The 23876-nt window shown below is 42.4% G+C and overlaps 1 protein-coding gene across 1 annotated transcript in view; it reads left to right on the top strand.

Annotated features, from left to right (window-relative positions):
* The window catches only part of OXSR1 (oxidative stress responsive kinase 1), a 93626-nt gene extending 71750 nt beyond the window's left edge, over nt 1-21876 (top strand). The window contains exons 7-18 of the mRNA XM_040591347.1: nt 18-119; nt 2750-2883; nt 5027-5075; nt 7391-7456; nt 7700-7822; nt 11932-11967; nt 13120-13275; nt 15798-15871; nt 16824-16876; nt 17287-17355; nt 18250-18314; nt 19242-21876. Coding sequence (XP_040447281.1) covers nt 18-119; nt 2750-2883; nt 5027-5075; nt 7391-7456; nt 7700-7822; nt 11932-11967; nt 13120-13275; nt 15798-15871; nt 16824-16876; nt 17287-17355; nt 18250-18314; nt 19242-19316 — 1002 coding nt within the window. The 3' untranslated portion in view covers nt 19317-21876. The remainder of the gene's footprint in view (nt 1-17; nt 120-2749; nt 2884-5026; nt 5076-7390; nt 7457-7699; nt 7823-11931; nt 11968-13119; nt 13276-15797; nt 15872-16823; nt 16877-17286; nt 17356-18249; nt 18315-19241) is intronic.
* The last annotated feature ends 2000 nt before the right edge of the window (nt 21877-23876 follow it).

The raw sequence follows: 23876 nt of genomic DNA, 5'->3' as shown, positions 1-23876 counted from the left end.
TCTTGAATATTTTTCAGGTCAGAGGATATGATTTCAAGGCAGACATCTGGAGTTTTGGGATCACTGCTATTGAACTGGCTACAGGGGCAGCTCCCTACCACAAATACCCACCAATGAAGGTGAGCAGGCCTCCAGATACTTGTGCAAGATAAAGGATCAGTGTGTTCTGTGGAAGTTTCCAAGAATTTGGCCAGCATGCTTTGTTGCAGAGTTTGTCCTCTCAACTTGCACTTGTGGATCATGATGTTCTTGGATTTGTCTGAAGGCACTTTTTAAAAATACGCCACTTAATCAGCATTGTCTGAAACTGCAGTTCTTATTTAGATTATGAGTCTCACCAGGGTCACCATTCTTGAGGGGAAACGCTGTGTGTTTTAGTCCCGGAGCCTCTGAAGGCAGCAGATGTTTTTAGGAGTAGAAATAGCGGTTCCAAACAAGTTATCTGGCATCCAGTAACACTGGGATGGTGAGCCATTCCTTCTCCTACACTGACAATCCTTCTTGATACCTCTCAGAAGCCCTGTTATCAGTTAATCCAAAAGAATCTTACTTTAATGCCAACGCAGTTCTGTCAATTACTGAACCAGTGGAAAGTACCACATCAGTATGAAATGGCGCGGTATCAGCAACGCTAATATTTTATTGAAGCTGAGGTGGAGGAAGTGTTCTTGTATAGACACTGATACTTCAAAAATCTTTTTTGAATATATTGAACTGTACATCCCCTTATAGTTTTGCTAACTTTCCCTACTGCCTGACTCTTGAACCAGGAGCTACTTTCCAACATGCTGCTCTTTCAGGGAGTCTACATCTTAAGAGTTGACCCCATCAGTTGAGGTCTGAAGCATCCTGTCTTACAGAGCTTTGAGATCTTTCTTAGCCCCTTTGTGAGATCTGATGGGGTTCTGTCTCAGTCACAAAACTTTGAGCCCCTTTGGCACACCCTCCTGAAGGCTGCTTTGCTTCTGCTTCTGGGTTTCATGCTCCCTCAGGTCGAGGAGGGGGTGGAGAGCCCTTTTAGTAATCTCATGCTTATGGTTAGACTAGTTACCTGAGATACAGGCCTGTGGGTGCTAGGTCCCTCAATTTTAGGCATACTATGGGGCAAGCTTTCCTTCTCCGAGTCTTTTAACTGTTGGAGTGCTATGCAAGTTGGGTGTCACCTCTTTAGGACCTGGGTGCATCCCCTCCCACTCTGCAATTACAATAACATTCTGGAATCCAGTAGCTCCTAACCCATTAGAACAAGCACATCCATGTGATGCTTTAAATGCCAGGACTTTTGCACTGGTTTAACTCTTGTGGAACAGAATTAATATTAAGATTTTTGTCACCTCTGTGCAGGGACTGTTGCTTAGCTGAGTGATTTAGAAATGCCATTAAAGTTCATACCATATCAGTGATTGTAGCAGAGCAGCAAGGAGTTCAGGAAAATGTTTTGCTGCTTTAGCTGTGCTGTTTTCATGGATACTTCCTTCTGTGCTGTAATTATTGGTAGCATTTTGCAGCAGCTTCTGTAAGCTGTACTTCTGTTTATTGTGTTTTGAATGCGTGGGTTGTAGCTTTCAGTGCAAAGATCACCTATTTAGTATCATGTGTTGTTGTATAGTAGATGGAATTATGCGTTTCCAGTTTTATGAGGTGTGAGTTCCAGTTGTGCAGCCTGCAAGAGGACTTCTGCCTTTTATTTATTGAATGTAATTGTATTTCACTGCAGATTAATTTTATTAAACAGCAAAATGACCCATGCATTAAGTGGCCCTCCAAGGAGAGTGGAGGAAAAAAGCATGGAATTTTGTCATGGACTGTATAATTTCAGAGAGATTGATGGGCTCTTGCTGCCCTAAGCAATATAGCTGTTGAAAGCTATTTAAATGTGCAATGTGCTGCTTCCTTTTCTAAAAATAGATATTCATCTGTATGTAGGTGACAAGTGAAAATGGAAATGAGTAATTTTCTCCCTTTCCTTCAGAATATCTGAGTGATGTGAAGGAAATAATCAGTTTGGCTTGATAGGTGCTTGTGTGAGAAATGTCTTCACCTGCTCTTGGATTGGTACATGGAAGTGAACCTTCACATATTTTTTTTTTTGTTGCCTTTCTTTTACATTAATTTGATTTCTAGCTAAGAAATATCTGCAGGGAGATCTAAACAGAGCCTTTGAATCAAATGCCTCGCAGAACTGCTCATCTCAAATGAGGAAGGCTGGTAGAAGTTCTGCTGTGCTTACACCTTTAATCACACCAAGCATGCCTGAAAGCACATCCCAGCCTTGTGTTTGTGCTGCACCGTGGGCCAGGAGATGTGATTGAAAACAATAGCATAAATGATTGGGTATAAATTAGCCTGGCTTCTCAAGGAAAGGAGGCGGAGGTAACTCTCTGTACCCTGTTGTATGGGTCTTGAACCTCTCAGCTGACAGTCAGAATTTGCAGAGGTGTAAAGGTTTTGAAAATTGTTTCTACAAAGTTAGTGAATGTGGGAAATGGAGAGAAGAGGAGAGACCCTATAATCACCTTGAGGAAAAGGTAGGTGAGTTTTTGCTCTCTGATGAATGTGAGGAGACTACCTAAATTGTAAAAAAACTTTACTCTGAGCTCTGGCTACTGTCGGAGAGCTGTTGTGATGAAACGGTCCTTGTTGACTCAGATGCTTGATGAAAATGCTTGTCCAAAATACAGCGTTCCCAAGATCTGTTTCTAACAAAGGCCAAGAAAAATCTCACTGCCAATAGACATAATTCTTTCAGGTTTTAATGCTGACGCTACAAAATGATCCTCCATCTTTGGAAACTGGTGTGCAAGATAAGGAGATGCTGAAGAAGTATGGGAAATCATTTAGGAAGATGATTTCATCGTGCCTACAAAAGGACCCTGAGAAAAGGTAAGATCAGGTAGCACCCCCAACACAACAAACCTGAAACAAACCCACAAAACTCACTGTATTCCCTATTTTTTTTTAAAGCTGGTACACTGTCTTACCCTCCAGTGTTTCAGTCACAAAGGACACAGCAATCTTGCTGTGTGTCAGCAAATTCTCTTGGCTGTCCTTAATTTTGTGGATAAATGTCTGGCGTTGTGCCTGGCCCCGGGGCACACGTCTTCCATTTGGGTTAATGAGAGTGCATCCCAGTCCACTGTGTGTGTAGTGTCATTCTCCCCCCCTGCCACCTCCAGCAGGTGACAGCAGTTCAAGCTTTGTACCCAGGCAAAACTGCTCTGTGTTTATAAATTGGAAATCACATGTTGGGCAATATGTGTTGACTTGTGAAGCTTCATAAATAGACTTTTTAACGTTTTGCCAGTGCAAAGAAGGCTTTCAGTGTAGTTTTGACTTGCTTAATTGTAAGTAATATTTGGCTTGGGGGCGGGGGGGAAAAAATCAGGAAAACCACTGGTAAACTTTACCAACACGTTTTCGTCAATACAGGTTGTTTAGAGTGACCTGATGACACTTTCAGTCTTCCCTGTGACAGTAGCTTAAATACTCAGTGGTGTTAGAGATACTACCAAGGAAGGGGGTGATGCATATGTTGTGGTTCCTAGGATAGCATGTTATGTCATTGCTCAAAGCTGCACGAGGGTCCAGCTGTTGATGGCACTGTTTAAAACCCACAGCCCGTCACATAGGATGGCTCAGACCTGTATCTGTGGAGGACAGTCATAGTATTTGCCAGTTTGTGAAACTGAAGGAATGTTCATCATGTGTTAAAATTAATGTTCCTTAAAAGACAAAGGTAAAGAGAGACACCTTCCCACAGATCAGTTTTTGTAGCTGTTAGTTTTCTTTTTTTCCTCAGTAAGCAAACTAAGCAAACTACTTCTGGAAAGTCCCTTCATAAAATAATAATAAAGACATTTTTCAGTTCCCTTTTGTGACAGATCCAGGAACAAAGGCTTCTCACGCTTTGTGAGATGGGATCTCTCTCTTCTAACAAGCTCTACACTTGAAATGCTTAATGAATCCAGTGGAGTGCTTGATAAATGCTGATAGCAGGGTTTTTTTTCCCAGCAGGATGTTTTTCATCGGTTCTAAAGCGTATCCTGTCCCTGCAGGTTAGAATGTGTGCTGATCAGAATTAAACATAATAGCTTTGAATCGTGGCATACGCCTGCTTTCTTCTCAAGCACCACTAACAGGCTTTGTCATCATCCCGACTATGGGAGCAGGAGGTCAGCTGATAAAGAGCAACTAGCAGAATCTGATATGCTCATGCATATTGTGTGGGTTTGCAAAGAGGAGAATTTAGTGCGATTGCTTTTTAATTATTTTTGGGGCTCCCTTGCTATAAGGTAGATGATTTTTGTTAGAACAGTCTGAGGTGAAATAAACCCTGTGATGAATGGCCTTTGCAAGGCAATAATTAAACTCTATTACTATTTAAGCACAGTTTACAGTGTGAGAAATGCTGTAAGCTGGTACTTTCTCATGTTGATCTGAGTTGTCAGAGAGTTCCTTCTAAACTGACCAAGGGATGTCTTTTTTTTTCCCCACCGTATTTATCCTAAAGCTGTACTTAAAGGGGAAAAATAGTTTGTACTTGATCATTTTTATTAGACAAAGATTGATCATCCTGCCTGTGCTTAATAGAACTAATTACGCACATATAATCAGGTATCTCTGAAATAACACTGTTACTTGGACATGGTGAGTACTGCACTCCTGCTGCAGGTGATGATCCTTCATTTCACTTTTGAGCAAATTATTGTGTGATCTATCAAACTAACTATCTCTAAGAGACTCAAGTTCCGTATCAAAATGGGAGCAACTTCTCCCCCCACCCCCTGCCTCCCACTTATTCACTGCTTTTGAACAGAATAAACTTTGATCAGGATACACTGAGTGTTTAAAAGACTTCTGGTGTAAAATTTATTAGGAATGCATTGACTGATTTTTGGGGGAATTGTGCAGGAGAAGCTGATGCACTTACGAGATGCCATGTTACAACAAGCAGCAGCAACCTGGATGACTGTTGTGTTGAAAAGGAGCATTTGTAATTCTTTTCTACATCTGTTTTTATTGACAGACCGACGGCAGCAGAACTCTTAAGACACAAATTTTTCACAAAAGCAAAGGTAAGAAAACACTTCCTAAACTTTGTGCAGAAGCTGTGGAGAGGCCTTTTCCAGAAGTATGATAGGTGTCGTAACTGCTTTATTGGCAGTTGTGGGCTGTTTCACTTAAGGCCAGCATAGCTGAGTTGAATGGGTCATTGTGAACGAACAGACTGAAACTCCTTTCCTGTACCTCCTTGTGTATGCTGCTATTAAGACAAATTATCTAGAAATTCTTGAGCATTTAAATGTCTTTCAGTGGCTTTTGGGTTTTTTTTCTTCGCTTGTAATGGTGCCATTGTGGCTGCCTGTCCAACTGTAAAGGTCTCTGTAGCAGTAAATATAACATATATTTTAGTGTAAACTCTGTAATGAGTCTGTATGCAAAGCAGTGAATGAGGCCCACTGTGCAGAGGGCTACCTAAAACTATTTCACCCTGTGTTGCATTCTGGACAATGAAGATCCTGTGATGAAAAATAGTAGGAGACTCCCATTTCTAGCCTTGAACTTTCTAGAATTTCTAGGAAGTGAACTGCCAGTAAGTGTTTATGTAATTACTGCCTGGAGATTAGTGCATATGCAATGGGCAAGGTCTTACTGTGGGAGACAGACAGAAATAATACAAGGGAGAATTTTATTTCCATGGGAATGAGGAAATGTTTCCTGATTGTTTATTTTTTTATGGTACACTTGTGATCAAAATACTGGGTTTTATAGCAGAACAGAGATTAAACTGTTGAAAAGATACCTGATACCTAGGATAGCGCAACACCATGGCCAATTAATCAAAGTAGTTTTCAGCTCTTGGGTTAAGGTGCTTAAATGGAAGTGGCCACATCTAGGTATCTGCACAGGAGCTGAATGTCCTGTTAAAGTTGATAGAAATCTTAATAAGTGCAACCAAGGGAGTCTAGAGTGATCCAGTTTATGAAATGTAGGAGTTTGCTTTAGGGCAAGTTTAATTGATGTCCAGTCTCTTGACAGTATTAACTAGGTTTTCATTGTCCATGATGGGATTTTAGGTAACTGAACGGTGTGCTTCTGTGCATACTTGGATACACACTTGGTGTCCAAAGTAACAAGATGGTTTACACATTGCTGACCTTTCTCTGTTTGGTTTTGCAAGTTCCAGTTCATGTTACCTACTTCATTGTGTGTAAAATCTTTCATGCTTTCATTAAGCTGCTTCAGAGTAACCTATTAGCATATGTGGTGATAGAAAGTTAACATTACTGTAGATGAGGCAATACTTAAACCAGCAGCCGAAGCGAAAATGTGTGTCAGTTAACACTCAGTGTTAAATGACTTTCATACATTAGCCACTGCCAAACTGACAGCTGTAACTTGAGGATGGAAGAATCCAACTTCTGTACTTCTGTATTGAACTATATATTTAAATAGAGTATGTTACGTAAAAGTATGTTTTGATAATGCTGCGAGCCACTTACCAGGAGCTGACAGTGCATGTCTTGAGGCTTTCCATCCTGCATGCAAGAAACCATCACGGGGGAGTTCTGGGAGCACTTTGTGGGCAGAGATGGCAGGGCTATCCAATCTCACCTGTGTGAAATACCCAGCCAGATCCCATGCTCTTGCTGGGGTGCTTGCCTGGCATGCATCCCCTGCAACCAGCAGTTTGGCTCTGCAGCCAGTGGTTGGAAAATTGTACGCTCAGGAGCCCACATGTTAGCCGGTCCAGAGCTTGCTGAAGAGGAGATTTAATACAGTAAAGCATCACAGCAGATTCCCAATACGTAATCTCTTGGGATCACTGTATTTACTTCCTCTCTGAACATCATGTGCTGTATGTTTTTTTAGCTGCTTGAAATCCTGCTGCCCCAATTCCTCGGTCTTGTTACTCCAGCACAGAGGGGTTCCTGTGTCCTGGCCTGCCTCACATCTGAGGTTTGCCTTTGACTGTAGGACAGGCATAAATTTAGATGTAAGATAAAGCAAAGGGGCTAGATCCAGGTGGCATAATGTCTGCGAATGGAAGAATGCCAAATGTCTCAGCAGTGTACCAGATGCTGAAGTACATTCTTCAATAAATCTGGTAGAATTTTAGTTGTTAGTTCCACATCACTTTGCATGCGGAAGGTGGCACTAGCTAACTGAAAAGGTATTTAGGATGAAGCATCATATACTCCAAATATGTCCATGATGAAGCATCGTATACATCCAAAGGAAGAAAGTGGTTAATATCTTTGGGAGAGTGGGGATGAACATTTAAAACACTTTCTGTTAGAAATAGCATGACAGTTTCTTATCAGAGACACTGAAGGAATCAAAGGGCATTTTCAGCAATGCAAATGTTTGGTGTTGGTTTTTTGTGCAGAATAAAGAGTTTCTACAAGAGAAGATGTTGCAGAGAGCACCAACAATCACTGAAAGATCCAAAAAGGTACTGAAAACCTCCTGTGTTCTTGCGGTTAGTCGTACTAATTTGTTATGCTTGTGTTCACATTTTTAACGATAATTACTGTGGTACGGCATTTTCTAGATAGAACTAGACATTTCAATAAAGTATTCGTGTATGCCGGCAGGTGGTGCGACCTGAAGATGCTCTTGTGCTCTGTCTCCTAAAAAAGATAACTATAGAATTTGTCTGCTTGACTTACAAGTTTTCTCTCTTTGTGCTGAGTAGGTCCGGAGAGTCCCAGGTTCCAGTGGACGTCTTCATAAGACTGAAGATGGTGGCTGGGAGTGGAGTGACGATGAACTAGATGAAGAAAGTGAGGAAGGCAGAGCAGCAATTTCACAGCTCAGGGTGGGTCCTCAAATTCCAGTAACTCTGTCTCTGTTTTGTTTTCTAACTGTGATACATTAAATATCCCTGGGAAGCCTGTGGCCTTGTTTTAAGTATGATACACAGTAAGTTGTTATCCCTCCCCTCAAGTTCATAGACAAACCAGAGCGAAAGCAGGCTGAAGGTTGACGGAATTGTATTGATCTGGGTTTCTTTCTGTCATCGTTCTGGGGCTCAACTGGTCTCATTCAGGGATGTTGAACCAAATTAGGAACACGAATTCAGACAGTCTGCTTCCAGCTCAGCATACTAATTCACTTGAGCTACGATATTCTCTTTGCTTTTAAGGGTGCTGACTGTTTGAGATGTTCTTATGGAAGTGTCAGGAGAGGTTTTGTCCTGCTGGCCTCTCCAGGATGGAGCTGAAATCAATAGGGCCTGTGCTTATGGCTGATACCCGAAACACTCAGGGACTAGTTCTGTCCCCTTGGTTATACTGACATCAGTTAGTCCTAGTAGATGATGCTATGGCATCCCTGTGATTGGTCTAGCACTTGAAAATGCTCCAAAAAACACCACCTCCCTCTCTCCACAAAAACTCCCAAGCCCAGACAAACTCCCAGTAGCACAGGAAATGCATAATAGAAGACTAAAAGATTACTGGGGAAAGACAGTCCAGAAATTTATTGTAATTGGCAGTGTGGATTTTGACTGTAATGGCTTGCCTATTTCCCTTTTTTTACAGCTTGATTAAAATGCATAGTTCACTTAATTCTGTAATTCAGTTGGTGAGACAGTAAAGGATTTTTAGGGGAAGTTTTTCAATTTGAAAAGGGGGGGGGGGGAAGCAGTATTGGTTTGAAGCATTTATCCCTTTACAACTTAACTTTTCACATTTCTCTTTCATTGGTCTTCCTTCTACTGATGTTCTGTATGGACACTTAAATATTGAAAGTGAGATTTTTGCATCCTTTGAAATGCTTGGGTTTTTAAAGGCCACTATTGATCCAGTAATTCCATACTTCATGGCAACAGCTATTGTGACTTTTTAAAGACCTGATTGTACCCAGCTTTGTATTGCACAGTCAAGGAGGATCTCTTGGTACCAAGTGGCTACTACTGAAATTCCTGATGCTTTATGAGCAGGAATTTTCTAAATTCCTTTTGTAGCTTAAAATGTGATCAAATTTTAGGAAGCAGTATTGTAGAAAAACCTTAACTCTGTTTCAGAGATTACTTGGAACTTGTTCTGTCTTGTCTTAAGCTCAGGGTACTATGACTTAATGCTGTTTACTGTGTTTTGAACAGTACTGACTTGTTTCTTTCCTCTTAATGCAGAAAAAAGCAGATTGACACACATGTTTACAAGCTCCTTTTCAAGCCAGTTTGGTTTTTTTTTCTTCAAACTTTGGCACATTTCCTTGTACTGCTCTCTGTTCTGATTGCTCTAATTTGGGTTGTGCTTGACCTTTACTTCTAGGTCTCCCCTTCAAGAAACCTTTAGGATGGACGTTGGAGCAGTAGGTCTCAGTTCAGTTACCTAAATGCAGATGTATACTGCCATTTTGGAAGCACCAGTATAGATAAACCACAGACCTCTGGGAGACCTGTACCTTTCTGGAGGTCAGGAAGGGCACCATGGCACCTTAGACCTCACTACATGTCTGCCTGGGTACTTGAATCCTGCCCTCGGTGTCTTTTCTTTGCACACCTTTGGAGTTGCTTTCTCCTACCTGAAGATGAAGGGATAGGGATGCCTGTGCATCTCTGGCATTTGATCCTTTTTCAAGCAGTCTTATGACTTGTATCCAGACTGCCAGTGTTTGGCACAGATACGATGGTGTTATTAAGGACTAGTGTTTATCATGTGGTTTTAGCCATATTTCAAACACCGGGTATAAATTCCACCTGTCTGTAATCGCTCTGCAGTTTTAACTAAGCTGTAGGATAGAATAACTTGTGTTAACTAGGTGTCACCTTTTATTCCTGCCCATTGCACTCGGGGTGGAATAAATGATCTTTAAAGGTCCTTTCCAACCCAAACTATTCTGTGATACCGTCTGTAGCTGCGTTTCGTTGCTGTCAGCCTTAAAGTAAAAGGATACCTCACAGATTGACTTGATTTGCTAAAATACTTAAGTATTAACATGCACAAAAGCATCTACATAAAGGAAAAGTGTTTGTACTTTTTACTTGTCTCCACTTTGCAGGAAAAAAAATAGGGTGAATTTAATGTGTACAAATATGTATTTTACAAGTCTCTTGCTAGGACTGCACCTGAAAGCAGTCAAATATTTGTTATAAACAGAGCCAGAAATATCTGCTCAATTCATTGAATGTAACGTTGACCAGCAAGTCACTGTCTTTTGGATATAAAGACTTACTGAGCTTCTTTCTTCTCTGCATTTACAACCTTGAATTCAAACTAAAGCAATTGTGCCATGTGGGCTCTTAAATCATTCACCTTCTGTTACTCAATAAATCTGTGCAGTGGCATGCCATGTGGTCACATTTCACTGGTTACTCACATCACCTCTGATTACACAAGCAAAAATAAGTTAGAACTAACACATTTCAGCACATCCCTAAAGTCATCCTATTTGTGCCTTAATTAGGTAGATGTCTTTTATGATTAGTCCCGTTTCCTTTCCGTCTGTTCATATTTTTCCTTAGTTTACTTCTGTTCGACATTTATCAGGGTTAGTTGTTAGCTGTGGGGCAGGGCTACTGTTTCTGTACTTGTCTGTGCAGTGTCTAACACACTGTGATCTTTCAGACAAGTTCCTTTTTGAGTTATTCCTTGAGGCATCTGGGTACTCTTGTATATGAGTTTTGTGCCTGAAGGAACAGTGCTGCAGATGTGGAGCATGGCTGTTTATCTCTGGGAGCAATGCCACGTTTTTCATCTTGCCTGCTAACTGTCAAGTGAAGGCTCAGCATATTGAGATGGATTTCAGGCTTTACCTTCCCAGCTTGCATGGCTTTTTTCCTGGCAGCCTGCACATAGTCATTGGGAAGGAGCTGTTCCCTCTCCTCCTGTCCAGAGGGCTTTTTGCAAGTTGCTGTTCTGAGAATAAGACTTTCTAACCTTTTCCTATGTTCATATGTTACAAATTGCTCTGATTAGCATTTGTTAAGGTAGTGGCATTGGTTAGTGCATGAACTGGCACAAGATACGGTGGCATGATGAGATGTTCTTCTGTTGAACTTGTTCTGTCCTAATCACAACCTGTCTTTTAGACTGTTATGTGGAGAAGGAACATCTATTTTGTTAATTCCAGCATGGACTGAGCCATCCCACCTGTCTTGTCTCCACGTGGTAATGGGACATGCTAGAAGTCAAAGCTGCAGGCTATCTTAAATGCAGGGCTTTCCAGGAGTACTTGGCAGTCTCTTCCTGCTGACGTGAAATAGCGAACACAGTTGCCTTTGTTTTACTGATAAGCAAAGATCGGTTGCGTTTCTGCGACTGCACTTTCCCCTCCATTCCACTAATCTGTTTCAGTGCTGAACTTGTGTACACCTGTCGGTTTTCTGCTTTCTTTCACAGAGAGCATAATATAATGCAGAGTCCAAGGACAAGGAGAGAAGATGAGAGATTTCTTTCTGTAAAGTAGCACAGTTAAGGCTGGTTTCTCCCCCCACCCCCCAGGTTTTGTATGGTTTAAACAAGTTTGTGAAATAGCTCCCAAAGTATACGAAGGGGATTTGTTTCCTAGTGGAATTCTGCAGGGCAGATTTGCGTGGCTTATCTTTTTTTCTGCAGGACTTGGGTAGCTTAAAATGGATTTTGCCATCTTGGTGCACAAGTAATTTGGTCCAGTCTGAGTGGTTATCAAGAGTACTGGATTTTGCTAATAGTTAACAACAATAGTAACATAGGGCATGGTATGCCAGTGTGTAAATATCAACTGCAAGTTCTAGAACAGAACTGTATGTTTCTGGGTGGTATGATATGATAAAGTTGCCAATAAGTTTTGTGGTGTTCCTTTTATTGTGCATCTTAATACATATGTGGAACTTGAAAGCAATTATGTAGATTTCATGTGTTCAGTAGGGTTCTGACAAGTCCTTCTAGTCAGTCAGTTTCACTTTTGTCTAGGCAATGACACTTTTTCTCTGTTTTTCAGTCTCCCAGAGTGAAAGAACCTGTACAGAATTCCGAGGTAAGTTATAATTGCAAATGGCTTGCCAAAATGATGACTCTTAGCTATGGCTGTATTTTCAAGAAACATGTTTTTATTAGCCTTTGGAAACAAACCTGTGTGAAGCAGAAGCTAGTATCTAGCTGAGTCTGCTTGAAAACCTCCCTATGAAAGGAATCATTGGTTGTGTAATGCCAAGAGGTCTTCCTGAGGTAACTTTGGTGTGTATCTTTTCAACTTTACTTGCTATGGCAAAAGTCTATGTGTTGTAAGATGATGTATTGGTCATAAGAATAATCTAAGCAAAACAACCCCAACAAAACACAACTTTAAAATGTTGGTTTTGCATAGTCTAATTCACTGGTTTGGAACCTGTGCTCAGAACTGTGAAATACATCTGTAGTAGTATTTGATAGCAAACAAAACTTCAGCTGCAACTTACGATCTGCCTTCAGTTCTGTCCTGTGTTTCTTACATTAGGAATATTAGTATATAGTATCTTTCAGTGATAGATGCTGCTTATCTTTCAGAGACTGTACTATGTCTTTCTTTTCTCTGTCTGTGTGGAAAGATAAACAAAGCTGACTCCTGGAAATCAGTCTTTGGTTAGACTGTCCTGTTCTTCCTTCATCTGTTTCCAAGGTTTGATTATAAAGGGAGATCTTAAGAAAAATAAACTCTAAATTCAAAGAAAAAGCTGAGAACCAGAATCCCTTTGGAATTAACTTCCCCATTGTGATACATCCCTTCATATATATTGTGATTTGGAGGTCTGCTGCCCGGAATTTCAATACTCAAGGCGATTTTTATTTCCTACACCTTAGCGGAGTAACTCGCAGGGCACTCTGAAGAACTGTCATCAAGTTTACGGTTCTTTGGCTATCATGCCAAAATCAGTTTCTCTGTTCTGAATAACACAGTATCTTAGCTTTTTATTCTCCTTCACCAGTGAGTAAAACTTGCAAGTCTCAGGGAAGAAGGGGTCCCTGGACATAAGGACACATTAAACTCCTTGAATGCCAACTTGGGATCAGGTTTAGTGTCCTGGAGAATGCCCTTGGCGATGCACTTAGAGAAGCAATTCGTACATTAAGTGAGCACTTCTTGGAAATCTGATGCTTGAGTCAGAACACTTGAGTTCCTTTTCTCATTAAACCACCTTTTTTCTTGCAGCTATTCCCATCAGCTGAGCCTCCAGGTCCTTCACTCAATGCTGCAGCACAGGCACCTACTCAACTACCTCAGGCTGCAGGACAAGTACCTGCACAACCTCAAACTGCTGTACCTCCACCTAGTCAGGCTCCTCCAGCAGCCCCAGCAGCAGCCCAGGTAAGATCAGATGGAAACCCTTCACATCGGCCTTCAGCTTTGCACTTAGCTGTTCTATTCCAGACATGCTAAAGTGATGTGAAGCCATGAAAGTTGCTTGTCCGGAGTTGATTTAGTGCTGCTGCTTCTGCAGAAGTCATAGCTGGCCTGGTGGCTTGCAAAAGGAAGACAGTCAGTGTGCGTGTGGCAGTCTTCCATTCTTATTCTGTGTGTGAGCAGTGACTTCTTATGCTGTTTAGGGAGTGTACTCTGGCTTTTGAAGCAAGGTTAAAGGTAATAAAAAAGGAGAGTATAATTTCAGCAGAAGCTGCTTGTTCCTGGTATTTAAGGTGCAGCACAAACAGGCTCAGGTTGTGTGTCTCGGCATCACTGGCATCTATGGGATAAGAGGGGAGAGAAAAGCGAGAGGAAGAAACTAGAACATACACATTCTCCACACATCAGAAAAGAGACAGGAGGTCTAGGTTAAAACTGTCCTTGTAGCAGTCAAAAATTGTGGAGAAACTCCATGTTTGGGAAGCTCTGAACCTTGTGGTGCTTTCAAACACTTCCATTTCAAGCAGAGAGGGAAGAATGGACCTTTAGGGGGCAAGTACAGGGGAAGTGAAAGCTTGACAACTCGAATTCTTAGCTACATCACCCCAAAGTGTAGGATATAGGTCAGATAGGCAGGCATAGCGAAGTCAAAAAGAGCTCTGACTTGTGTTAAAAAGAGAAAAGTGGCCAACCCAAATCATTACTGAGACACTTGGAACATGTCTTGTGGTTTGCTGAAGTACTGCAGAAGTTGCCAGACTCCTGAATGATGGCACTGCTTTCATATAAAAGACACCAATGTTCATATTTGTTGGTAAGGAGAGGCTGTTGCTGTTGGAGGTGGGGCAGGCTACCATCACCCTTTGGCAGATCGAAGGGGAAGAGACTTGGCAGTGCTGGTCAGAAGAATAACTCTTTAGGCTTACTCCTTCCTAGAAATGTTTCATTATTTTTATTTTAAGGAATATAGAAAGATACATATATCACTTCACTGCAGTCGGCTCATGTTCTTATTTACAAAACAGCTAGAGACAGGGCGTTAGTCATTTAAAAAAAATAGTGGAGTTGGGGTCTGACATATTCTTGGCTATATTGAAAGTAGTTTAATGCTTAAATCAAACCCCTTCAAATCCCTTGAAAAAGGGCGAGTGTTTAATCCCTGAATTTTATGCAGCAGTTGAAACACCAGCAGCACTGAAGGCCAGGACTCTCCATTCGGTAAAGTGAAGTAGCAGTGTTGGTCTTAGTGAAAGTGTTTTGATTTGCACTAGCAGAGTATCTTGCTCCGTGCCACTAGTGCCCAATAGCTTATTTGTTTGGTAGCTTGTCCTAAGGTGAACTTCATACCTGTATCAGTGTGTTCTTCATAGCTCTTTTTTTGTCAATATGATGTTCTTTACAGTGCTCTGTATCAGTGTGTTATTCTTTGTAGCTTGTTGGTTACTGTTTTGCAGACCTCTGGGTTTCTCTATGAACCCTTGTTTGTTTTCACTGACCTGGTAAAGCTTTCAGCTTCAACAGAAACGAGATTGTGATCAGAAGCCCTGAGCTGCATTGCTGGTGCAAGAGCACCAACAGATGGAGTAAAATACTTAAACGAAGTCTTAAACAAAGGGTTTATTTTTTTTTTCTCTCATGATAAAGCAGGTGATCTAGATGAAAAAACTTGGTCAAGACCTCTAGGCTTAAATTATCAGCCTAGCATTGTGTCTGTCTTGTTACTGCAGATTTAAAACCCCTGCCTCAGCATGGGCAGTACAGATGACTTGTGCAGTGGAAGAGCTGACCCTTCTCTGTTTTGTTTGGTGGGGTTTTTTGGTGGAGATTGATTAACGATTAGCCCTTTACTGAAAGTATCACAAGTGCTGTAAAGATGGACACCTCCTGGATGTTTCCTATTGAAAAGCTGCTGCTGGCTGATAAAAAAGGCTTTGATTACATGTTCCAGTAATCCAGTAATTACTCAGAAGTCATTTAAAACTAAAATAAGCAGCTATAAAATTGGTGCTAAATGCTCTTAAAAGCCTTTGATTTCACAGAAAAGTAACGGAGAGTATATGCTAATCTGCCAGTTGAATTATTTCCTAGGTACTCTTCACAATTTTATCAGGTTTTAAAATCAGTTGTTTGGGGCAGGGATTAAAACACAGGAGGTCTTGAAGCTGTCGTGAGTGCACAAAAACCTTAATTTTAGATGCAAAGCAAGCAGTCTTTTTATATTTAGCATTTCTTCTGAAGTCTCCTGCCATTTTGGCATTTCTCAAAGTTGGATAGCTTTTACTCTTTTCAAGGCAATTGCAGAGAGAACATCCTGGGTTACTATTTAAGCGTGAATTTTTCATTAGTCTGTCGTCTTTTTCACTGTAGTGTCATGATTCCAACGATAAGTTAAACTTTGTTTGTATTTATAGCTGATCAAGGTTATCTCTAGTTTTAAAACCAGAGGAAGTGTTGATCTGCTTTAAAATGATGTAATCCTATTGCAGGCCCCACCTGCTCCTGCTGCAGCACCGGTACAGGAAGATACGAAAGTCCCCATCAGCCTTGTACTAAGGTTAAGGTAAGGACACAAAACTGACCTTGCTGTCAAAGTGAGCCTTTGTAGAGAGGGACACTGGAAGAAGACTTCTGCAGTGCATCTTGCCACCTGCCTTTTAGTTAAAAAGGTGGTGGTTATTTTTTGTTTGCCAACTTGGATTTCATCCACTCTTCTGAAATTGGGACCCAGAAAAGGATGTTTCTCATCCACTTCTTCAGTTTGGCAAGCGCTGTGTACTGAAAGAGGTTTTGATATTTGTATAAATGTTCCCAAACTCTTTTAACAGTGGGAAGGAGTAATAAGCTGGATTCCCTACAGGGCATTGAAGATCCAGGGGTTCTGGCCTTGCGCTGGACAGTCTTATTATTCAGGCAAGACTTCAGCCAGTTCTGGGAGTGAAGAGCTTTTACCCAATTCAAGGCATGGATTCTGGTCTGTGTTCTCAGAAACAGGCAAAAAAAGGATTCTAAGGACGTTGTACCATTGTTACCTATATTGACATTTCTCATTTAGGGAACCTGCCAACAACCTGTAGGCATTCTGGTTGTTGATAGGCATTGGACTGGGACTTCTGAGCATCACCTGCCAGTCGCTCCTGGGCAGTTGCATAATGTGTGTGTATCTGCAGTCAGTGAGGGCTTCCTTCCTCTCAGAGGTGTGCTCCAGGGACTTTTCTGCTGACCCATAGGAGTTGCTGAGACAGTGGAACAACGTGGCCTTATACCAAAGAGGTGGCGCTCACTTATCCTGGACTTCAGCCCACGTGGGCTCTGTCAGGTCAAGAGTCAGGCAGTGCGGAGAGCCCTGCTTCCAGATGCACGCACAAGTGATTAGTTTCTGCCCTTTGAGGGCGAAGGGTGCAATGAATTGGCTTCTCTTCCCAGACTGATTATTCAGTGATAGTACTTTCTTTTGAGGACCAATCGTTTCAATGAAATGGTCTCTTCTATATAAAATTCTCTTCTTTCCACAGGAATTCAAAAAAAGAGCTCAACGATATTCGATTTGAATTTACCCCAGGGAGAGGTGAGCTGGTGGGAAATTTCAGTGTATGCAGGTAGTTTTGGTGCAGGGGGAGGGTTTGTGTTTGGTGTTGTGCAGCTGTATGGGTGGAAACCCTGTATGAGTGTCTGCCCACAGTGCCTTCCGAAAGGGCTTGCCTTATGGTTGGGCTCGGAGCACTGCTGTTGAGAAGACCCTTCTTGTGGAACTGTTCAAGGATAAGCCCAAAGTGTAGCCCTTTGAATTTCACCTCAGTGTGACGGCATAGCTCAGGGTGTACACCAGGTGCAGTCAGGCAGCTCTAATATCTGTTCTGTGTAAACAACGCTGCTGCTGTTTGGTTTGTACAAGCTGCTCCTAGGTTTCTGTGATGCCTTCATCAACTGGACAATTTCTGTTACGTGGTGACTGGCTTTTGGGTTTCTCACCAACAGATACTGCTGACGGTGTGTCTCAAGAACTCATTTCAGCCGGTCTTGTTGATGGCAGAGATCTGGTAATAGGTAATTACCTATTGTATTTTCTGCTCTAACCATTTCCGTAATTTTTGGTATGTTTAAAATGGCCTAATTACTGGGTACTAGCAGAGTTTGCTGTGGCCTTGGTTCTCTACCCCAGTGGCTCTACAAAACTGCTGTTAATTCTGGTGACAGTTCTGTGCCAGTACATATAGGCAACCCCCAGTTCACAAGAATATGATCTAGTTGGAAACATTATGAAGCAAATGTTCCCTGTAATGCAAAATGAAGGCTAATCAATGCATTAGCTAAATCATTATCTGACATATATGCATTGCCAAATTACTGCACCAGCCTGTACTGCTCACAGGTCCTGTGCAAAAGAGGTCTGGGACTGCAATCAGCCAGGCTTTTTTGTTTTAAGTAGGACTAGGGAAGGAAGTGTGAAGTGCACATGCACTAGTACAGCAACATGTGTTGAGCGGGTATGAACAGCTACCTCTAGCCATGATTTGTTAAATAAATATGTCCTTTTACATAGCAGGTGAGACTTTTAAACTGTCAGCACTGCTTGTATATTTTGACTACAGCAAGGAAACTTGTTCACTTTACACAGGCAGCAACATCTGGGAAGGCTGCTAGTGCAAAATTAACTGGATTTCCAGGTGCAGTTGGGCAGTTTATTACTACTAATACCACCACATCCAGGAAAAAATAACTCCCTCTGAAAAAGAAGCACAGTAACAAATCATAGCATCTTCACAGTTTAAAGTTTTAGATTTAGGTAGATTGAGTCTAATTGAGACCTAAAGTTCTTTATAATTTTTAAAAGTTCTCAGTTTACTGAGTAATAGAAAGAGGCCTAATGAGGTTGGGATGTTTTCTTTAGCCTGTCCTAATATTTGCCCATTTTCTTTGTGTGTGTGTATGTGATTTCAGTTGCAGCCAATTTGCAGAAAATTGTGGAAGAGCCCCAGGCAAACAGATCCGTCACTTTCAAACTGGTATTTATTCCTGTTCCCTAATTGAACAAGTTGTCACTTGCAAAGAGAAGGCATTGCATAGAGATGGCTGTGATGTCTACTGTAGGCATCTAATGTAGGCAGTCTAAATCCCTCCTCCTTTCCTGAAGCTTCCTACTGGTTGTCAGCAGGCTCTGTGCTTGTGTCCTGTGAGCAGCACCTGGGTTACATAACTGCGAGGTGATGTGCTAATACAAACATTCCCTTATCCTGATAAATAAACATCTCAAAATGCTACCGAAGGGTGTTTTCTGGGTTTGGAGTGTACACTTGCCCATAAAGGGCATATGTACTTCAAGGCAGGTAAGGGGGTTAAGAAATACCATGGACTGCTTTCTTGGAGGGGGAGAGTGAGGAGGGCCCAAGGGTTCAAGTACATTGTCTCTGAGGAGGAAATGAAGGGGGGAGCGTGGGTAGAGCAGGGGGCAAAAGAAGAGAGCCAAAACTAAGAGAAGATAGGCTAGGAGAAGAGAAAGAACAGCGGATGTTTCTTTCAGAGGTGGTGAAATGCAGAAGGTAGTTATAGTGGCAAAGCAAAAGCTTTACCAGTTCATTGGTAGTGAAGCAGTAAAGTTCTGTTATTTTTGACTCTTTCTGTAAGTTTTCACTTGGTTTGCCCCGGTTAGTGCACATAGCCTCAGTCAGAGCAGACATTGGCCAAACTTCAGTCCCAGCCCCTCCTAGCTTAAAAAAAAAAAAAAAAAGGCAAAAAAAAACCCAGTTAAAATTGAGTGCTTCATTTTTAAGTAGTGCGATCTGCTGAATACAGTGAATACGGTGCAAAGCTGTCCTATGACTGCTGCCTCCCCAGACTATATTCGATGCTATGTATCACGATAAAGTGTACAGCGTGTATCAGAGGATAGAGCATGTGTGTTGCTATTTGGATCTCTGTTCCTTGTGTTTCAGGCATCTGGTGTCGAAGGCTCAGATATTCCCGACGATGGCAAACTTATAGGATTTGCACAGCTCAGCATCAGCTAAACAATGGTCCCAGGAGATGTTTCCCAACTGAGAACCCACATGTGCATATTTGTAATGCTTCTGTTAGCCTAAAAAAAACCACTACTGCCAAAGAATTGAACTACAGCCCCCTTCCTAGAAGCTTTAACATTTTCCTTAATAGGATCACAAACCTTCCTGAAATTACCGATGGCGTTTACACCTTTTGTAAACAACTCTCATGTTTTTGTATCTGTCATCTCAAACATGCAGATCAAACATGTCATTGCCTGCATGTTCATTTTATTATTGCCTTACTTTAAAGAAAAATACTACTGAGTACGAAGCAGGGGGTTCCACTGCTCTGATGATCTTGCCTAAATGTTTGCTTACATGTGGTTTCATTTTTTCACTTGCTATTTTTGCACAAGTTTTAATACTGAACGGATATTTTTTGTTCTTTACCTGCTTCTCCTTCTATCTGAAACACCAATGTACATGTTGTTTGGGTCACCTGGAGTGCTGAGAAATCTGCTTCTCTTCGGCTGTGTTTTTTAAAACTGCTGGTTTGAGTGCTTGCACCTGAGAAAGCAAGCCAAGTCTTAACCCGTGGGAGGGAGAGCTTCCTTCCCTTGTGTTTGTGTTTTTTGAGAAGTTTCTTGACTTTGAGGTGTTAGAAGTCAGCTTCCCTTTGTAAACTGCCTTAATTTTTTTTTTTTTTTACCATTTTGGTTCTCTCCACATGAGTGCCAGGCATGGCATGAGGGCTGAACCTTTATTTATGTTAAGCAGTCCTTCCTCAAAACATCTTTTTTTCTGCATCTTAGATGTAGTCTGTTCTTGAAGCAGACCAATGAGGCATTGCTGTCTGGAAACCGGTCTTTCAGATGATCAACAAAATATTCATGGTCAGAGGGAGAGGAGATCTGTGTCGCTCTGCGCTTGGAAAAGATGCACTTGGAACTGTTCCTGAAACCCAGTCTGTTATGCCTGGCTGCACGAGTCCCCCCGACGTGTTTCCCAGTCCTTTGCAAACTGGTACCCGTGGAACCATCCCTGTCATGTTTTACAGCAATAAAGAATCGCCAGTAGAGTGGTAGTACTGGGCAAGCGAGCACCGGGCTGTGTCCCTGCTGCACTAATCGCTTGGGTCGTCAGCCTCCTCGCTGGTCCAAGCCTCGACGTTTGATCAGGATGTCACTGAAACCCTGTCACACACGTATTTAGCTTTTATTTCTATGTGGTGTTGAATTTGAGTTTCTACATGAATAATATAAATTATACTCTGAGTTTGATAAGAGACACTTGTAATGCAATATGTGAATAATAACTGGTGTTGACTTTTTTTTTCTTACTGTTCACAGTTGGCCTTTGTAACTGCTATTGGCTCCAGAGTGTTTTCTACACAGAAATTGTAAGTCTGTAATTTAACATGCAGATGGAAACGTGTTTTGCTTCCATCAGCCACAAACAATGCAGAAACAGAGCAGGATGACTGAGTTAAATCGGGACTTTTTTTATTTCCAAGTCTTCAGATGAACAACCTGTATTTATATATTGTTCTCTGTGAGCAGCTGTGGAAGCTTCCTGAATCATGCATGTTCTCTTTGTACCGCCCTTGTTGCTTTTAGCCTGTAGGTGCATATTGGGTATGTCCCCATGGGCTATTTGCAGCCCCATGGCTGGTGAGTGTGAAGGGGAGGGACAGGAGGAAGAGGGTTTGGGAGCAAGAGCATCCCAGGGTGCCAAGCAGAGCCCAGGAAGCAGGTGCCTGATCCCAGGGAGTTGGTGGTGGCTGGGTTTGGCCAAATGGGCACGTGTGTGTGGCACCTCTGGCCCTTTCTGCTGTTGTCTGATACAAAGCACTCTCTACGGTGTCCCCCATTGAGTTTCTCGACTTGGGAAGAGCAGGCTGGCATCTTGATTTTCATGTCACCCTGCGCTCGCTATGGATGTATTTGGAAACCCTTAGGACAGGGAGACAGGGTAGTCTTGGTACAGTATTATTTTCCCTTCTGCCTGCATGCCATGGGGAGCTCCTTGTTCGTTTGTGTACTGGTGCTGAGAAAGGTAGGACTCTTAACTGCTCAAATGGAACAATGCAGCATCTATTTATTAAGTTATTCCCCACCTTCCCAAAGCCAGGACTTCGAGGGCTTGAGCTCACACTAACCCAAGGCTCCTTAGTTCTTTAATGGAGAAAATAAGCGAAGAAACTGATGGGTTTTGCTCTATAGATCTCCAGATGTTTTGGGTAGGGATCCAAAATATTTACTTGGGCTATTACAGTGCTAGACAGCTGTCTTTTCTGATGTTGTTCCAGTAAGTGCCAATGCTGTTCATAATTGTTTTCCAGTGTCATTAAGAATTTGGTTTTTGTGCAAATTTCTGATCTGAACCTGGAAGCAGGTGGTAATTTTAAGTTAGTTCCTACTTTTAAGGACAATGCTTTGTTAATGAAAACGGATCCTCTTCACAACTTTGGTGTATTGTAGATTATAATGAAAGATGTAAAATATTCAGGCTTTTTTCCTTTTTTTGGACTTTGTATTTTACTGCATGTCTCTAATTTTTAATCAATAAAGAACAAATTGTCCATTGCCATGTGTTTGCTGTGTGGTTTACATGTTACTGGGTTGGATGGTATATCTTGAGGAAGGAGTTTGTCTTGAGTTTGGTCTGCAGCCCCTGGGGCATTTCTTCTTGGGGTGGTGGGAGGTTTGACAACCCCCAGGACAGACTCATTGGGGAGGGGGTGGGGATGCTCTGCAGGAGTTGTGGGCAGAAATGGAGCCAGGATGGCACTTAGGATTGTACCCCGAGGGGTTTTGTCTCCAGCTGAAAGGTTTGCTTTAAGCTCTGCGTGCCCTGTGCAGCTGGGAATGAGCTTCCCCTGTCCGGGAACACCTCGGGGTGACACAGGCTGGTATTGAAGTGGGATGATTTATACCTTGAGAAGCGTTAGGAGCACGAACTGCACTCTCCCTCTTCTCTGCCTCCACAATACTTGTTCTTTCTGAATTTGAGGCTTCGGGGCAGATCTGATCCGGAGGTGCCTTGGAGGTCTGTCCCTTAAGTTTGTAGTGGAGCCGGGACTTCAAGAAGATGTACAGATACATGGTGGGAGGCTGAGCCCACGTGTCCTTGTCTCTTATCCTGACAGCTCCTAGCTGGAGTTGGGCTGTTCCTCTCTGTAAGCACCGGTGTCCCCTTCTGCAGCGTACTCGTGTGCCAGTGGTCATGCTTTGGGCTGCAAGAGCAAGGAGAGGTACTTGAAGTGGAAAGGTCTTGTCCCAAGCAGGTGCAGGTGACAAGACTGTTGGCAGACTGTCAGTAAACCTCTTGCCACAAGACTGAAAATACTTCTGGGACCTGGCGCTGAGCCACTGCTGTGGTTGTGTCAGTAGATTTGTCATGGTGAGTGCTGCAGTTTGATGTCAGTTAAAGCCAGTGGGCATCTGGACAGCTTTCCCCGGTCATGGTCATCCTTTAACAGCAGCCGTGGCCTCAACCTTCTAGTGTCACCTAACGTCCTGAAAAGAGAAGTGTCTGGTTGCAAGCAGGCTACCGGACTCCCTGTTGGAAAGCCAACTCTCTGAAGCACTGCACTGGAGAAATGCTAGGGTTTTGTTTCACAATCTTTGACGGTTCTTGCCTTTCCCCACAAAGGAAGGAAATTTTAAGAAATGAAGGGAAATTTTACCTGAGAAGTAAAAAAACCCTCGTGTTTCTCACAGGAGGTCCTTTTGGCTAATATATGGCCTCTGTTTGCAAGGTGCCATGTTCAATCAAACTCTTGACAGCTTTGTTGATGAGAATTACCCAGAGTTAGTGGGGGGTTGTCTGAGCGAGGTCGTGGTGTCTCCATTAAGTGAGGCAGAAGGTCTCGTGCTGCTCAGAGTGTGGGGAGAAGTTTAAAGTTTCAGGGACTATCAAGGGCAAGGATGTATCTTGGGAGGGGATGGGGATGGTCCAGTTTCAACCGTGTTCCCCAGGCCTTTTGTTTGAGGTGCACCCATCTGTGTTGGCTTAAAAACATGCATGTTCTTGCTTAAAAACAAACACACACCAAACCAAGCAAACAAAAAAAGCACTGGTCTTGGATGATGGTGCTTTCTCAGCTGCTTTCACTCTCCCTTCCAAGGCTCTTGGGCTTATTTTGACATTTTCTGGCGCTTTATTTCTCTTAAGGTGTTCTTTACTTGCAGAGCCAGAGAACTAGCTTGGGTGAATGTAACTTCCACGTTTAAGACATGGAATGGTAAGGGACATTCTGGGTTCCTGAATATCATCCTCTGCATCTAAGCAAACTTTCTTTGCAATCTTTCCAGTATTTGGCCAAACCCTGCTTCAAAAGGCCTAGGGAATCATGCACCAGTTTTGGCTCCCATCCGTGTCTCCGTAGGAAATCCCTTCATGGACACTCCTAAAGCTTTTTCATGCTGCCTTACTCCAGTGCCTCATAGTCCTCCTGTGGCTGACAAGTCCACCCCAGTTACCTTCCCCTTGTGGGTGCACACCACGAGGTGTCTCATCCTGCCCGTGCCTGTGGGCTTCCCTGCTCTGCCTGCCACATCCCCATCCCCTTCTCAAAGTCTCTCC

The sequence above is a fragment of the Falco naumanni genome, chromosome 4, assembly GCF_017639655.2.
Source record: "Falco naumanni isolate bFalNau1 chromosome 4, bFalNau1.pat, whole genome shotgun sequence".
NCBI classification, from domain to species: Eukaryota; Metazoa; Chordata; class Aves; order Falconiformes; family Falconidae; genus Falco; species Falco naumanni.
The sequence above is the reverse complement of the archived record's forward strand: the minus strand, read 5'-3'. Positions and strand labels throughout refer to the sequence as shown.